Raw genomic sequence first — 17,159 nt, forward strand, 5'->3', positions numbered from 1 at the left:
GACCAAGCAGTTGCTTTTGCCGGGAAACCGAACTTCAAAAAAATTAAAATGCGTATATACATAAATCAGTCACCATATTTATTCAAAACGATGTTGTATTATAATTATTATGATAAGGATGATAATGGTGCGATGATGTTTATGGATAATAACTCAAATTCAAATATGTATGATGTGCACACAATTGTATCCTTTAAAGCGTTGAAGAACCATTATAGATTTACATGCTCGGCAGATACTACAAACCCATTTCGATGTCAGACTCATCGTTGGGCAGCAGACTAGATGCAGCATCTGGGTTCTGCTGTTGCATTTGGTACAATTGCTGATTGTGTTCGGATTCTGCTTTGGTCACAGTTAAGATGTGTTCGCGCAGCGGCTGGAGCATGTCAACCACCTGTCTGAACTCTGTTGTTAGCTGTGGCGGCAAGCCTACTAGCATGTTGCTCACAAAGTCATCCATTACGGCGTCCACTTCGACATTGTTTCCATGTCCGAGTTCTCCACATAGATAAAGCAATGTTTGCAGGCGCAGGATGAGCTCTCGCGTAGGCTCCAACTGGACGTTGCTTTGACACGGTGCCGCCTTCAGGTCCATTTCGGCTAAGGTACGGCACTTTTCGTACAGCTTGTTGCGGGGAACGCATTTGCTCAGCAATGCTTCTTTCTCGTACTCGGTCAGATGTTGGTGGGCCACGCGCAGTGGCTCCAAAATGTCTGCATTAACGCGATGGAGCGTTATCATGTTGGCCGCATACCGTCGCTGGAGTTTCTCGCGCAGAGGCGTTTGTTTCGTTTCACGCCGAGCGGGCGCTGGCAAGCCACTGGCCTCCACTTCCTCGTTCATACTGGCCATATCCTGGACAGTCTTTCGCTTGAGGGCCACCAGCTTTTGCAGCTGCAGCAGCGAGTCGAACAGAACCTTAACCTCGTCGCCATCGACGGATAGCTCCGAAGCCGTTAGCTGCTTGTCCTCTGAGCCCTGTACGATGCTAGACAATGGCACAGTTTTGCACTCCTGCAGTACGTGGAGATGGCAATCTTGCATGCTGATTACTGTATTTTTTCCAGCAATATTGAACTTGACCAGGTAGCTGCTGTCCTTAGGCTCGAAGCCAACGACACGCCCCTTGCAAAGTACCAGAGTTGGCTCGCTCAGCAGGCTGATCACCTTGCAATCCACTGGTAGTGGCATTGGTATAAGCTTGGGCATTAGTTCCAATGATTGTCTGTCGTGCTCCAAATCAAACTTTCGCTGCTGAAGCTGGCGAACAATGTTCCGACAGCGCTCCAGCTCGATGCGCTCGCCAGCAATGAAGGCTGTCGAGAAACGGCGCGCCTTGCCCATGTTGCGGCGTATCATCTGCCATGAGCGACGCGGCATTTGGCGTGTCTCGAGCTGGGGAAAGAAGCTTTGCACATAGCTGTTCATGTCATAGGCACTGCCCAGTATTGCCTTGTCGATGAAGGACTCGATGAACTCGCACCAGATCCAGCGCTGGCAATTTGGCTGCTTCAGATATTTGTAAAGCTTCTGATTCACCGGTAAAATCTCCTTTACAGTAGTATCGACGTCCGTCTCCTGACCTCCTTCAGCCGAGCTCTTGGCACGCAGTCGCTTACTGAACTTCGGCAGCTTGATAAACAGCTCACCATCTTCCTTGTCAGCTGTCTGCGATCGGAGCAGACGTTGGGATTCATTTGCTTTCGACATGCTACGCACTCGATGTAATCCAATATTTGACAACTGTGGCGGTGTTCCAGCGGAATCGGAATCGGTTGCTGCTTGCTTAATATCTGCAAGATGATCAGACATTTTGTACCGCAAGCTGGGCTATATTATATTTATCAATTGCTTTCAATTACTACACAAAATCTAAATTTTACCTGCGCCTACGTCCTGACTCCAGATTTCACAATCTTTTACAGGGACTACTTGTTCCAAAATCACGATAATTGAAAAAGGGCTAAAATGACATTTCCGTTGCGAAAACAACTTCGAAATTGATTCAAATACAGAGTTGCAAATAAAAAGGGGTGACCATATATTCTGCGGATCCTCGAAAATTAATGTGCGAAATTTGAACAGCAATTGCGTACAAAACTAACTGATTTTGTATTTATTATATTTTTTAATATTAAATCTTTCTATGAATTTTAAAGGTAACCCAAAATCTTTGATGGCAACATATAACAATTGTTTTCTACTTTTTAATGATACATCATTTCCAGAAATGTTGGGGTGTATCCAAACCAATTTGGCTACTTTTTTCTACATTTTGTTCGACTTTGATAACCCGAATAGAAGTCGTAGATTTTCCATATCGCAACTATCTTTACTGGTCATCTTTGCCTTGATTTTCGAAAGCATTGCATCCGTTTTGGAACAGTCGGAGGGTAGAGCGGGATGTACTTCGAGGTTCACAATTTGCCCGTTCCTGCTGGCATTAGACACTTCTCGCAGCTTGCGAGTGCCGTGAGTAATCATCATCTGGAATCAGGTGGTTTTTTTCAAAATAACATTTAATTGAATTAAACGGAAAGAAGATACTTACATCCATTAGCTTTAGCCCAAGTGGCCGATCTGCCTTCTCAATACCAAATTTCTCGCAGAGATTAACGCAAGTGTGCTTCAGGGCATGAATCCCGATGGTGTTTAGAGTGCCATTGGAACTGCTCATCATGTAGAACATTCGCACTACCAGACACCACCGTTGACGTTGCCCTGGAGTCGCCTTCTGCCAGACGTGGCTTCTGCCCAAATAGCTATGGCCATTGAAGTTTACATCGAAGTGCGGCACTGGCAAGGCCACCCAATAGTTCAGCTTCGTATTGACCATAGATTCGGGCAGTGGCACACATCCCGGTCTGGGATACTTTTCTATAGGCAACTTGATAGCTATAAGAAACTCAAACACAATGCGCGTACTGCACTTCGCCTTCAGCTGGGTGGCGATGATGGTATGGGCACTGACTGGATATTTAGTTGTATGATAGCACAGTTGGTAGCTGCGTCCTGTGCCCCCTTTACACGTAACCGTTGGCTGTGACTTCAGCAACCCGTTCAAATCATTGCGTAAATGAGTTTGTAAATAGACTGAGGATATCAACGAATCTCCTACTATCTGCTCCTTGAACACCGAGTGCAAATAGATATAGTCGTCACGTTTGATGTCAGTGTAGAACGGAAATCGTAGATCCAGCAGCAGATAACAGTTAAAGTTGGCCGGCACATCGATGCTATTGCCGCTTATATAGGTGGCTGCAAAAGCAATGGTGGCAAACATTGTGAATAAAGACTTTACACCCATCCTTACCAGTTGCCGGCAAATTGCTGAAGCTGCCAGCGAGCATTGATCGACGCTCCTTGAGTACCGTGTTTATCCAGCCAGCGATAAAGGCAGAATCATAGAGGAAGTCCTTATGATCCTTCGGCGGCACCTTCAGTTGCATGACAATATTCTGAAGCCCCTTATCAAAAGTTAAAGACATTTTCCTTTGACTCGCTCAAATAATTTGATTTTTGAATCTAGCTAATTAACTAAATAATATTTGAGGAGCTCAATTTTCTTTAACCCTATTTGTGATATGATCCAGGTAAAATGATTCTTCTTCTTTTATAATGTCAACTTTTGAAAGAACGTAAGTTTGACAGTAAGCATAAAATAAATGAAAGGAAACGCTGCTTATTCAAAAGAAGTGAAGCAGAATTCCGTTTAACGGTATTTGTATCTAGTATTGCCATGGAACACATGGAATAGATCACTGCTTATTTAATGAGAATGGAATGCTCAGAAATTGAATCGAATGATAGCTTTATATATATTTAATTATATTTAATTATCGGTATATACAAACAGAGTTCTGTAATTTCGTACATTTATAATTTATGTACCAAAATAAATATTTAATGTGCTCAAATCGAAACTGCTCAATATTTTGATTTGGAATTTCATTTACATTGGAGGCATTAGAGTTAAAATAAATTGGGATTAGTTATACTATTTTTTCATGGTGCCGATTTTTTCCTTGCGTTTCTTCACATGCTTCTTTACTTTGACCTTTCGCTGTTCAGCCTTGGCGTCCTTAACAGCTTTTTTACGTGCCTTTTTGCTTTCAGGGGACTCGTCACGTGGCCGCGCCGAGTTTTTAAACTTCGACGTATCATCTGCATCCTGAGAATCATCGCTTTCGTTATCACTCGTTTGGTGTTCACTTCCCGCACTTTTACTATCTGCATCCAAAATATCTGGAGTTTTCTGCACGTCTAATGCTGAGGTTAGACCTGTGATTTTCGCATATACAAGATCTTGCTGGACACCCTGTTTGGCTTTCGTCACATCCCGCTCAAAATGAGGCACCTGGTAAGGAGTATTACAAATCATTATAAATTGAAAACTTGAATTTTTCGTGTGGTACTTACCTCATCGAGGCGTTTGGGAATGTAGGTATTTTGCCAAACGGCTTCGTCGATCTTTTCTTGAGCTGTGATGGCATCAAAGTCCCGATCCTTGATACGTTCTGAAATACGTTCTAAGCATTCCTCCATATTCTCCTCGTTTATGGTTTGGTCCGTGATGAAGTCGAATAGCTCTTTCACCGTCATGGTGGCCACTGACTTCTTGCGAAAGAATTCCGAGATATTGGTGCAGTCTTTGCGTAGAAAGTCGAATGCATGTGGATGATCATGTTCGACCGCTTGGCTCACGTCAATGATCACCAGTTGACCGTCTTGAAACAGTATATTGAACTCTGAGAGATCAGCATGTACCAGACGGCATTGATTATAAATACGCCACATGATGACCACACAGTCGCGGTAAAGCTCACGTGCCTTCGAAGTGCTGATCTCCACGTCCTTTAACTTTGGTGCTGGCCAGCCATCGCGACCGCAGAACCGCATTACCAACACATGCGAGCGCAGTAGAATAGGCTCAGGAACGGGTACCCCAGCATTGCGCATGCGCAGATAGTTACGCATTTCTTTCTCGGCCCAGGTCCGTACCATCTTACGAGGATTGTGCTTGCAGTAGCCATGACGGAAGCGAAACTCGCCAGAGACATACTTGTCGCGATCCTTGAACACAAGTATGGACGTCTTGTAGATCTTAATGGCATACTCATCTTCCCCATTCTTGGAGACTGCATGGTAGACGTTAGCCTCCTTTCCGGTGGATATGCAGCCGTTGATTTCTTGAATAAGACCCCGGTTAAGCAGTTTGAAGAGTATCATTCTCGTGCGAGGATCCATAACCTGCTCTGCCGTCGCTCGATCATGCTTATCTCGCACTCGTACACGCTCTGTCTCCTGACGACGATCGAAGCTCACAAGGCGGTTGGCCGCCTGTGCGCTCATATTGGCGTTCGGATCATATTTCTCTACATTTATGCGTGCCGAGTAACGACGCAATAGTTTTTCATTTGGCTGGTAACTGCTCACGCGCTGTGTGCCGCTTCCTGCCCCTCCTGAGCTGCTGCCCATGTTGTTACTACCAGTTGTAGTAAGCTGCGGTTGAACGTTGTGCTTGTTGAAACCACTGTAGGATTCCTCGTATGCATCGTAGTCGTCACCAATATCATAGGCATCGTCTTCATCTTCATCGGCATAATCTGAATCAGTTTCTTCAGCAAGATTTACATCCTCTAAAACTTTTTGGCTAAGTTCATCGCTCGCATTTTTTTCGCTTAGTTTGATATTCTTGAAAATATCGTGTTCCACTGTGAGGGATTTAAAGTCTTGAACCCACTCAGACTTTAATGTATTAAATATTATTTATCAAATATTTCTTAGCATTTCGAAATTAATCTGAACTTACAGCTTTCAAGTCTTCCTCGTCCTCCTCTGGATCGCTATATTTGTGTGCATCAGTCATTGTTTGAGTGAAAGCAAGGTGTAATACTAATTGCGAATTTGAAGGTTTTTAAGTATATTTTTGAAGCTTTGTATCCAACTTTTTGTATTAATAACAATTGTGAAATGTAGTAAGCTTGCACGTGTAATTCACGAACAGCTGTTCGGTTGCCATTCATCTTGCACGGTGACAAAACTATCGTATATCGGTACAAAATGTTAGAAAACAGCTGTTCTGTTAAAGACAAAAAGTCCACGCTATTAATAATAAAACAGCTGGAAAACAATGAAAGTACAATAATAATTTGTGCCGGTTAAACTTTACTTATTCGTATACACCCAATCTAAAAACATTTAAAAACACTCTGAATAGTCGAAAAACATGTTTGTACTGGCGGAACTTAAAGACAACGTACGCATTGCGCCAGACCATTTCAATTTAAAGCTCGTGGATGCTGTGCGCGATGAAATTGACCGGAAGCTAGCAAACAAGGTAATTAGAAAGATTTGTGAATGAAACTTTTGATTTACGCGTGTCTCGCATTTGGCAGGTGTTGTTAAATGTTGGCTTGTGCATAGCACTTAAGGAAATTGTCTCACTGAAGGACTCAATTATTTTACCAGGAGATGGCGCCTCACACACGGAGGTTCTGTTTCGCTATATAGTCTTTCGTCCAATGGTAGGCACAGTAATGACTGGAAAGATACGGAATTGTAGTCGTGAGGGAGTTAACGTGACACTGGGCTTCTTCGATGATATACTAATTCCACATGCTGCACTGCAGCATCCGTCGCGTTTCGATGAGGCGGAACAGGCCTGGGTCTGGGAATATCCCCTAGATGATGGCAGCAAACATGATCTGTTTATGGACGTCGGCGAGCCCATAAAATTCCGTGTCTCACGGGAAATATTCGAAGAAACATCGCCCATCGGCCCGCCAAAAGCTGAAGGTCAGCAATCACAAAACGCCAGCAGTTCTACCGCGTCAGCCGCAGCGACAGCTTCAGCACAAGAAGTGAAGACGCCCTATAAAATTATCGTAAATTTGAATGTAAATAATAAGAGAAATCAATCATTCATTTGAGTTAAATTTTTTCAGGGTGCTATCAACGAGTCTGGCCTAGGTGTGCTCTCCTGGTGGGATCAACAAGGCAAGGAGGAGGAGCAAGACGTTGAAGACGGCGAAGATAATACGGAATATGATAATGACGATGATGGCGAGGGCGCCTGCGAGGAATGACGAAGGAATAGTATTGCCTCAACTACAACATCTGTAAATACTTAAGTATTAAGGCATCATATTTCTAGCTTTAAATCATATAATTTCTAAAAAGATTTTGTGTAAAATGAAACGCAACATTTTCAAATAGGCTTTAGTTTATTTTATATATATGTATATATATATATATATATATATATATTTGTTTTTTAAAATTTGTTTGTTTTTTAGATTTGCATTTGTTTAAATATTGTTCAAGTTTGGTTTGAATATGTTCAAAACAATGATCCTCACATATATGATTTAAACTGTTTTTGGTAGCGCAGCTCTTTTACATAAGTTAGTTTATCCATTTATATATATTTATTTAATAATTTATTTTAGTTTATGTTTTTAACTCTTTGTCGTTAGCGACTTAGTTCTAGGAAGGGCGGCACAGGGACTTCAAAATATACAATTTTCATGATTTTTTCTCTTGATTTTCTCATTCGAACGTTGCTGGATTTTGTTTTCTTTTACTTTTCATGTTTCATTTGCTTAGCGTGCACATTTTCTAAATATTCTAATTCTAAAAACTGGAATATTTTACTTTAGTTAAATTGTTGTTTGATTTGTTGCGGGGTTTTAGCATAGTTATTGTATGGTACAATTGATAAAAAGGTGTTTTCCTTGTTTGTGTGTGTGTGTGTGCTTCAGGGACGCTGCAAAGGTGAGCTAAGTATAAAGCTGTTTGGCAAACGTTGCCTATAGATAGATATTCGCTTCAGTATTTGGAGAGTTGTTGCTTTGAACAATAAATTGCATAATTTTTGATTTTTCCTTCGTTATTTATTTAGCATTTTGTTTGTCTTTTAGGCGCAATCTTTATAATTAATTTACATTCACATACAAGTATGCATATAATATCTATATAAGTTGTGTTTTCTTTCTTGTTCCTTTTATGGTTAATTACAGTGAGATTAATTCAAAACTTGCTTTAAAACTACAATAATATAAATAATTTATTATTTATAATATTAGATCATCATCTATTGTACTGTGTAATTGTAAATAAATATAATTAAGGGGGTCTTTTATGGTTAATTACAGTAGAACTCCTTGAACAGCTTCCAACTATACATATCGATATAGTTCCCGTTGAAATCACAGTCGAAATCATAGATAGAAAATAAAATCTAGGATTTACAGAGTTACGAGAAGTTTCTATAGCACAAAAGGAACTTGCCGACTAAGAGTAAAATCATTAGCATAGAATTGGATTAGTTGAAATCGTAAAACTGGATCTAAATAAAAATCAGTTGACTTTCACATTCACATAATAAAGTAATCCATAATCAATTATTCGATTATCAAACATCGTGGCAAATGCTCCTTCAAGTAGTCGAACAGCTCATGCGAGGCGCCCGGACAGTTGGTCAACTCCAGTTCCTGCAGGTGACGCAACTGGATGAGGCTGGACAGCCCTGACGACGTCAGCAGCGGGCAGCCAGCCAGCGACAGCACTTGCAAATTTCGCATCGAGCACAGGTGCTGCAGCCCGAAGTCTCGCACCTGCGAACACCAGCGCAGAAAGAGGGCTGTCAGCGATAGCATCGTCGAGATATAACCGACACCTATATCTGTTATGTGAACGCATCTGCAAGAGAGAAAAGTAATACATTTATAAGTAGAACTAATAGGAATGGTCTAGTATGACTGGATAGGAGATACTCTAAGCCACATGGCGTGCTTATGCTTATGGGTGAAGGTATCTAAAATATATATTATGAACAGTATATGCATTTGACTCGGCAGTTGATCCTGATCAAGAATCTATAAGCTAAAAACATACTATAAACATACATACTATAAAACATACTAAACATACTATAAAGTTTAACTGCTCACTTTACTCTGCTCACTTTAAATATTATTTATATTTATATTAGTTCATATTTCTAATTATTTAAGCAGGTAAATTGCTTAGCTTTCGGCAGGTAAAATCCTTTTAGAAATTGTAAATTTAATAAACTTTGCAGGAGCAGCCAAAGCGCAGGAGGAAATTGAATTTAACTCATGAATAATTGCCAGTGGCTGCAGCATAGCACAGCACAGGTATGTCGTGCGCACCTGTGCTGGCTGTGGGCGGTCGAGTGTTGTTGGTAGTTGGTCTACTCACCTGTCCAAAGTCAATTCCTCCAGCTGGTTCAGATCACAGGCGATATACTCGAGCGAGGCGTCCGTGATGCGGGGACACCAGGACAGGTCCAGGGCGCGCAGCTTCTGCAGATTCTCGGCAATCAGCTCGACGCCGTCGTCGGTGAGTTTGCTGCAGCCGGACAGGCTGAGCACGGTCAGGTGTGGCAAGGAGTGCACTGCAAGCAGAAGATATAACAAAAACTTTACATTAACTTTAAGTGGAAACTAAGGCGCAAAAGTTTACGTAGCAGCAGCAGCAGCAGCAGCACCTGCATCAGTAGCCTGCCTGCTGGCCTTGCCAGATGCCACAGTTATCTTGGCTTAGACTCATAGTTTATTTAGCATGTAATTCAAAAGGAAATTAGTTTCATTTCAACTGAAATATTTCTCAAGTATTTATATAACTTAGATTGGCTCTACATAAAGCTGCAGCACAAGAAATGTTGCGCCTGTCGCCCCTCAGCCATCCTCGTAGATACTCTATGTTATCTAAGACATTTGCACTGAGCAAAAGTCGTCTGCCAAATTTAATGAAATTTTTTAACTATTAAGTGGGTTTTACTTGTTCGAGACTCTTAGACGTATTTAATGGGAAATGTGATTGCAATTTATCTATATGTTTTACTTTGGAGTCGTTTAGGTTAGAGCAAGAATTTGGTTCACATTAAGGCGTTATTTTCGAGAAGTATTTTTGAAAGTTACGTCCCTCAAAAACCTTTTCAAAATTCCAAAATATAACTGTTTACCGAATTATCTGCCTGCTGAAGGATTGTAGGCGAGGCTAAGTAATAACTGGCGTGCCATTAGGCAAAAGGCTGTTAGCAATTCTTCAATAAATTTAGTTATAAATATACTTAAAGATAAATATACTAAGCCTTTTTCTAATGTATATATTCAAATTGAAAAATTTTAAAAAAAAAGTTAATTGCTTTATAAAAAAGACAAAAGTATTTGCTAACATTAAGTAGCCTCAGATCAAATACTGAAAATCTTCAAATGCTGAATGAATTGTTTTATAACTGAGACAAATTTATGCGTGGACTCTTCAATATTGATAAACTTAATATAAACATGCTTTGTTTTCAAAATCCCTAAATTTTTTAGTTTGTTAAAGCTTGTTGAAGCAACGTATGTTTCTAACACGTCTATCTAAAGTGCTTTTGCTCTGCTTTTGCTGCTGCTGTTGCCTTTGTGTTTCGAGTGAAAGCTAATTGAATCTGTGGAATAATTGAGTTTTGTGGCTATATGTGAGAGCATTTGCATAGATTCAATTTGGTCAACATTAATTTGCAGTTGCTTCTGCTGCTGCTGCTGTTCCAGAAGTATCTACGATTATGTAAAAGTATCTCACAGATACATTTGCTAGGCTGCATCTGCCGCCTTTAGTATTTGAATGCGAATCATGGACCTGGCCAGCGGCTGATGACAATGACAACTTTGTTCTAGTTGCGTCAGCCACAGTTTTGTGCCACATTTCATGTGCCACATTTTGCGTCTTCTCTTGCTATTTGAGTTCTTCTTTGCAGCTGTTTGTCTCTTATAAGTAAATGTCTTTATTTTAGTTGGCATTTAATGTTACGAATTACAATTTGCTTTTGAGAGCAGCTGAACATTGTGTAGCGAAATTTAAGACAATTTTAAATTGAAGTCTAGTTAAACTGGCTTGGGCTACTTGATGTGGCGATGGCCCAGAGAAAGGAGTATTAAGTCAAAATGAAAACGTAAAATATTTTATTTAATTTTATATTTTATATTATGCATTTCGAAGAAAAGGCTCTTCAAGAGTTGAAATGCTCTCAATGTAGACTTTGTTAATCAATTCTAATTACTATAAGACTTATTTCCTAATCTTTAATTGTGTTTAAGCAATGTCCCTAAATTGAGAATCTCTCCGAACCGAAAATTAAATTAAATTAAATTTCCTTTGTCTTCAGATAGATGCATCAAATCTTAATTTAAATACAATTGTATATCAGATTTATTTACTAAAAGAGTTGTTAAGTTCTCCGACTTGCAATTCATGAATTTTTCACACAAAGTTTTTTGTGAGAAAAAACAGTTGAAAAATATTTAAACTTTGGGCATCATACGAGAAAGTTACAAATCTTTAAGAGTTTTAAGTTTTATTTTTAGATATATTTAATTCCAAGCTTATGCGACTGACTGTGCAGCACGAAAGGTCGCGCCATTTGCACTCAGATTGCCCAAGTTGAAGTCCTCAACTTTGCGAGTTCCACGGCATGTTGTAAGCAAATGGTAGTTCTAAAGGGTTGTCTGGCCAACTGATAAAGGGGGACGGGGAGTGGAAGGAGCTGCAGAGTCTATGGCAGACGGCTACAATTACCGTGCTTAAGCGGCTTAAGAGCAGCGCAGCGCACAAAGGCAACTTTCCCAATGAGCATAAAGCGGGCGACCTGGGCGGTGCTTTGGCCACGTGCCTCAGTTTTCATGTGCGGCGGCTGCATAAACAAAGATAAGCATAAAACATAGAGAACCAGCTGCCTTACAGGAGTGCAGGCATGCAAGAATTTCCATCGAGTCTGCCGCACTCGGAGATGAAGTCAAAAAATGCAGTGCAAAAGTGTAACTAAGCGGCTTTTCACTCGACTTCTAAATAACGGCAACTGGGGGCATGCATTCGAGTCAATGATAAACTATGCCCCACTTTAGCAGCCACCAGATACGGATTCAAGTAGACGCGACGCGACGCGACTCAACTCGACTCGACTCGACTCTATTGGAAAATGCATCGTTTGTTTGGCTTCTGACCAAAAAACCACAAGGTGATTGTGAACAAAGAGGGACTTGAATTACTATGAATTACTATATGAACAGCCAAACTGTAAACAGGGCGTATGGGAAATTGAGAGAGCTAGATAGGTAGGTTAATATACCAATAGATAATGGGTATACAGATAGTTTAGATATGAGGGTAGAGGAGTATGCAGAGATATATATGGATAGATGAACGATATATAAATGAAGAGATAGTTAGTTAGCTAAAAGGCTTGATTTATAGATATATAGATAAATAGAATAAGAGATAGATATATAGATAGATATATAGAGATATAACTAATATATATATATAACTAATATACTAAATGAACTAATAATGAATAAATGAATATATAGATATGCAGAGAGTTAGATAATAATTCATAAGGATAGATAGCTAGACAGATGTAGAAATGGGCAGATGAATAAACAAACTGAGATAGACATTGGTAAAGCTGTAGAGAGACAACTAAATGTATAAAGATATATAAATATATAGAAAATCAAAGAGATGATGAGTTGCTTGGTTGGTATAAAGAATGAAAAAAAGTATGTATAAAGATATACAAAAAATATAAAATATGTAAAAATATATAAGAGTAATATCAATTAAATAAAATATTATTAAATAAATAAACAAGAAAAATCGTCAAACCCACTTTAGACATTCCTTTGAGCCACCTGAAAGACTAAGCCACTTTGTGCTCTGAGCTCTGCGGAATTTCTTAAGTGGCAAATTAACAGACAGAAAATCGATAAGAGCTTCAGCTGGGCACCAATGGGAGTTGGAATATATTCGAATATGTTTATAAATAGGCAACGGCTCTGCTAACTGTAATTGTATCCATAAGCATTTGCGGCTTAAGTGCCCTGAAAACGGGCGAAACTTCAAAGTTAAAAAAACCGCAAAAAAAAGAATTCAAAATAGAATCTGACTAAAATTGTCAATAACAAAGGCCTGCAAACATGTGAGTAGTTCAAATGAATGCGGAGCGTCTCATGCATGTGAGGAGCTGCACCAACGGACAGAGATAGACAGCACAGATACAGATGCAAGTGTAAATGGAGATACAGCAACATTTACAGAGGCACAGATACAGATACAGATACAGATACAGTTGCAATTGCATTAGATTGAGTTTATGACGACGATTAAGCGCCAAAGCCAACAGACCATAGCGATCGAGATGGCAGCAGCAGCAGAGAGAGAGGCAGAGCGAGAGAGCAAACGAGATAGAGAGAGAGAGAGAGCGTGTAGGAGGGAGAGCGAAGATCGATTGAATTACAAACTAAATCAATGCATCGGCATTAGAAGCCTTAAAATGCGAGATTTCTCTCAGATTTGCGCGTATTTATCGCGGCTGTAATCGCAAGCTGAAATTCATTTCATTATCAGCTGCACACAAAGACGCAACGATCACGGCGCCAGCTTAAGCGAAAATTAAAGAATGTAGTAAAATATATATATATATATATATACATATATATAGATAGATATTTAGTGAATCTGTTGTCAAGTGTATCCTGTGTTGCAGTTTCGGTTTGTGACCGACACTAACGGGTAGTTGAGGCATCTCGTATTCGCTGTTTTATACTCGTTTTTGCGATCACAAATTCTGAAATTGCAACGAAATGCAACGAAAAAGAAAAAGTTCCCAAGGAGAGGGCGGGGGCCAGAGGCGGCGGCGAGGGCTTTAATGTGAGTTGTGTGCCTCAGTGTGAAAAGTGTGAGATTCTTTTTTACGATTGTTCGAAAGCAGTTTACAGCTAGCCCTATAAAGGGAGAGCAAACAGTAAAAGAGAGAGCGGGCGAGAGGGAGACAGCGTAATACACATAAAATAATATATATGAGTAAGTATATATTGAGTGTTTTACATAAAAACTACAATCATAATCTCAATCGTTATTACAAACATTCATCATTGTGACTAAAACAATTCCAGGAAATGTATATAATATATTGTATATATATATATATATATATACATATATATATTAAATATATAGATTACAGATCGCCCTTCAGTTGGAGACTTGCATTTGACAAATCTTTCAATCAAGTCATTTTTCTTTCCCAAGCGCATTTTTAAAGCTCTTGGCAAAGCTTTTAAACTGATTCATTCTATAGATTACACTAGGTTTTTCATTTAAAATAGAAAACTATAAAATTGATATAAAAACTATTTGAAAGTCAAGGATTTTGGATTTGTGCAAGCCACTTTTCTAACTTATATAGTAACTTATATAGTTACATTTTATATTTCCACTTTATGGAACTCTTCACAAAAATATTTAAATTCAAAGCTTAAATAGAATTTATTTTATTATGTTTTTGTTATTGTAGAAAATGTGGCGGCAGCCAATGGAGCTACTTGATATGTAAATGGATATTGACGCATGTTGAAAGATTACAAATACCTAGAAATAGTGTCATTTTGCACACTCATACACTCCCACATACACGCACACCCCCCACACACAGCAGTTGTTTGATAAGCTCACAATTTGTAACTCGTCTTTGCTCGAAATACATTTGCCAACTGGAATTATATGTGTGTGTGTGTGTGTGTGTGAGTATGCGACTTGAATCCAATTGGATTTTGTGGCTGCGTGAGCGTGGGCCATATGTGAGTTTTTCGTATAACATTTGCATTTGTTTAAGCCTCGTCTCTTATCTACTTTTAGGCGTCGAAGATGTCAAACTGTCTCAGGAATATAAGACGCAACTCTGTCTGCTGCTATTACAATCAAATATATAGAAAAAAAATATATTTTTGTATACACTGAAAATATTGGAGGCTTATAGCTGCGTGGATTGAGCGAGCTTTTCAGACATTCGGTTAGTCTACAAGAAAAATAATCAAAAATTGTAATATTATGTAAAAACAACTTATTGGCATATCCAATTTTGAAATTTAGATCAATATGTATATATATATATATATAGAAAATTATGGAAAAAAGGTTTAACATTGAAGGGGAAACATTGGATATAGATTGATTGTATTTAAAAATATTGAGCTAAATATTTGCATAGCAAAAGAAATATATTATATATATAACATATTATATATATTATATATATAATGTATTATATATATATATATATATATATATATAACATATTATATATATTATATATATAACATATTATATATATTATATATATAACGTATTATATATATTATTTATATATAACATATTATGTTATATTGTATTATATATAATATTAGTTGAATTCCATGTTCTCACTATTTTATTTTATTTTTAATCAGAAATTATATTGTATCATAAGCTTTTTTCTTTTTCTTTTTAACTCTTCGCTTCTCGCTCTCTCTCTCTCTCTCTCTCTCTCTCTCTCTCTCTCTGTATCTCTTTGTGAAATCCTCCGCTTCATTATTCACCCATTTACCCCTTATTCTAAGCTCATTTACAGGGTAGCTTCAAGTCAGACTGATTCAACCTCTAGAGTGTTTCTTTGCTTTGTTCTCCATTTTTCCTTGTCCATGCGCTGCATTTGCCTCACCAAATTACCAAATATGACAAATTCAAGTCGCACTCGTATATTTCATGTTAAATGCTCGGCACGAGGCTCGTTTTTTTTGTGGACAACAACTGAATTGCGCATTTCGACAACTGTTTTTTATGCCCTGTTTATGTGTGCACATTAAAAGGGGTGGTTAGAAAAGGAAAGAAACGTAATTCTCATAGACGATTAACCGATTAACCGCTAATACAACTTCTTGTTTTAAATGATTCACGGATTGCTTAATACTTCAGCTAATGAGCTCAAGAATCTATTTAAGTAAAAAGTGAAAAATTTAAATATTTTAAATTTATTTAATTTATATCCAAATTATTATTATTATTATTTTGCCTGTAGGCAACTACAGGGCATCCTTCAGTCAGTCTAGCTCAGTCAGTCTTTTTAGATGTTTATTGATTTTTGTTGCTATTTTTCGTGTTTTTACACGAGACACAAGTTTGCATGTAAAAAGCTGCTTAATAAAAGTACCAAATATTATTTGCAACACACGCACGCACACATACAGACACACATATATATTATATGTATACATGTAGCTATCATTATGTATAATAAATATATTTTTATGGCTGAGCGATTGCGCAAGCTAAGATGAGTTGTCTTAGTGACATAGTTGCTGGGGCAACAGATTGAAAAGGTTCAAGTCCCAGAGTAGAATGCGATGAGCCCTCCCCTTCAAGAGTCATATATCTTGATGTATTTCAATAAGAGCAGTCAAATATTCAATTCTTATGACAAAACTTGCATCAGCGAGAATTTATTAACAATTCAACAATTTCTTAAGTTTCCTTAGCCTTATCTCCATTTCCCAACCACAAGCTCAGCACAACTAACTTTGCAGCTTATGCAAATATATATAATTAAATATGGCAAGCTTAGTAATTACAGTAGGCAGAGACAGGATGTGGCAGGAAGGAAGGAAGTCGATGTTGTGTGGGCGGGTGACACCATAATGAGCTATAACTAAGTCAAATAATGTCGTTGGTAATGCGTGAGGCTCATCAAGCTGAAGCTGAGGTGCGATAAGGCTTACGTAACACTTGAGTTGAGCAGGGGTCATGACCTCTGCCACACGATGCTCGTGGGCAGAAAAGTGTTGTAAAATTAATTCTGCATCTGCGTCTAACAGTTGTGCATACTCTCCACCTCCCTCTCTTTCTCTCACTCTTCTAACTCTCCTCTGCTTAATTAAGTGCCGCTGAGAGTCGCATTTGGCAAACGATTTAATATTGGATGCGATTGCTCAACACTTGCAAATGGCTCAACAATTGACAAATGAATTGCCAATCGTTGAAATTTCACTTTTGGCAAGCTGACAGAATTCGAAATGCAGTTTGCAATTTCAATCAAAATAAATTATATACTTTTGACAGCTCTCACAGCTACTTGGCTCTGGTTGTGGGCATTCATTATGGTCTTGATGACCCAGTAACAAGCCCAAAATTGTAAGCATAATTATGCCAATTCAAATCTATTGTGGAACTAGGCAATAGCTAAGGGTAGTTAAGAGATTCGAACAGGTTGGGAGGGCAATAAGACTTATGAAAGTGATGAACAGAGATTTTGAGGGTAATATATCAAATG

The 17,159-nt window shown here is 38.6% G+C and overlaps 5 protein-coding genes and 2 long non-coding RNA genes across 10 annotated transcripts in view; 3 read left to right on the top strand and 4 right to left on the bottom strand.

Moving 5' to 3' along the window:
* Positions 1 to 98: 98 nt before the first annotated feature.
* Positions 99 to 2,047, bottom strand: LOC111592794 (protein lin-9 homolog). Of its 3 annotated transcripts, none has more exons than XM_030223745.1 (2): positions 1,888 to 2,047; positions 99 to 1,829 (listed from the first exon to the last, which is right to left on the bottom strand). In XM_030223745.1, exon 2 carries the CDS (start codon positions 1,814 to 1,816, stop codon positions 239 to 241), a length of 1,578 nt encoding a protein of 525 aa, XP_030079605.1. In that variant the 5' UTR covers positions 1,817 to 1,829; positions 1,888 to 2,047; the 3' UTR covers positions 99 to 238. The 3 variants fall into 3 exon arrangements, with proteins under 3 accessions (XP_030079605.1, XP_030079603.1, XP_023160969.2); XM_030223743.1 differs by having other exon boundaries at positions 99 to 1,834; XM_023305201.2 differs by having other exon boundaries at positions 99 to 1,797; positions 1,888 to 2,046.
* Positions 2,048 to 2,160: 113 nt separating this feature from the next.
* On the bottom strand, positions 2,161 to 3,648 carry LOC111592801. The gene is made up of 3 exons (XM_023305208.2): positions 3,318 to 3,648; positions 2,556 to 3,262; positions 2,161 to 2,491 (listed from the first exon to the last, which is right to left on the bottom strand). The coding sequence occupies exons 1-3, from the start codon at positions 3,490 to 3,492 to the stop codon at positions 2,273 to 2,275; spliced, it is 1,101 nt and encodes a 366-aa protein (XP_023160976.2). The 5' UTR covers positions 3,493 to 3,648; the 3' UTR covers positions 2,161 to 2,272.
* A 286-nt stretch (positions 3,649 to 3,934) lies between these two features.
* LOC111592769 (serine/threonine-protein kinase RIO1) lies at positions 3,935 to 6,018 on the bottom strand. Its single transcript, XM_023305171.2, has 3 exons — positions 5,817 to 6,018; positions 4,424 to 5,752; positions 3,935 to 4,361 (listed from the first exon to the last, which is right to left on the bottom strand). Exons 1-3 carry the CDS (start codon positions 5,871 to 5,873, stop codon positions 4,002 to 4,004), a joined length of 1,746 nt encoding a protein of 581 aa, XP_023160939.2. The 5' UTR covers positions 5,874 to 6,018; the 3' UTR covers positions 3,935 to 4,001.
* Positions 6,019 to 6,081: 63 nt separating this feature from the next.
* LOC111592771 (DNA-directed RNA polymerase III subunit RPC8) lies at positions 6,082 to 7,218 on the top strand. The gene is made up of 3 exons (XM_023305172.2): positions 6,082 to 6,344; positions 6,403 to 6,891; positions 6,952 to 7,218. The coding sequence occupies exons 1-3, from the start codon at positions 6,234 to 6,236 to the stop codon at positions 7,090 to 7,092; spliced, it is 741 nt and encodes a 246-aa protein (XP_023160940.2). The 5' UTR covers positions 6,082 to 6,233; the 3' UTR covers positions 7,093 to 7,218.
* A 779-nt stretch (positions 7,219 to 7,997) lies between these two features.
* Positions 7,998 to 17,159, bottom strand: part of LOC111592780 (F-box/LRR-repeat protein 16) — a 34,991-nt gene continuing 25,829 nt past the window's right edge. For both annotated transcript variants that reach the window (XM_023305183.2, XM_023305184.2), the window contains exons 5-6: positions 9,230 to 9,425; positions 7,998 to 8,707 (exon numbers count right to left, since the gene is read on the bottom strand). In XM_023305183.2, coding sequence (XP_023160951.2) covers positions 8,410 to 8,707; positions 9,230 to 9,425 — 494 coding nt within the window. In that variant the 3' untranslated portion in view covers positions 7,998 to 8,409. The remainder of the gene's footprint in view (positions 8,708 to 9,229; positions 9,426 to 17,159) is intronic.
* On the top strand, positions 8,953 to 9,331 carry LOC111592782. The gene is made up of 3 exons (XR_002750997.2): positions 8,953 to 9,024; positions 9,090 to 9,165; positions 9,253 to 9,331. It is a non-coding gene; the product is annotated as an uncharacterized LOC111592782 (long non-coding RNA).
* LOC111592781 lies at positions 13,536 to 14,770 on the top strand. The gene is made up of 3 exons (XR_003944140.1): positions 13,536 to 13,879; positions 14,373 to 14,638; positions 14,714 to 14,770. It is a non-coding gene; the product is annotated as an uncharacterized LOC111592781 (long non-coding RNA).

This window comes from Drosophila hydei, unplaced genomic scaffold (assembly GCF_003285905.1).
Source record: "Drosophila hydei strain 15085-1641.00,03,60 unplaced genomic scaffold, DhydRS2 tig00000001-arrow-pilon, whole genome shotgun sequence".
Classification (NCBI taxonomy): Eukaryota; Metazoa; Arthropoda; class Insecta; order Diptera; family Drosophilidae; genus Drosophila; species Drosophila hydei.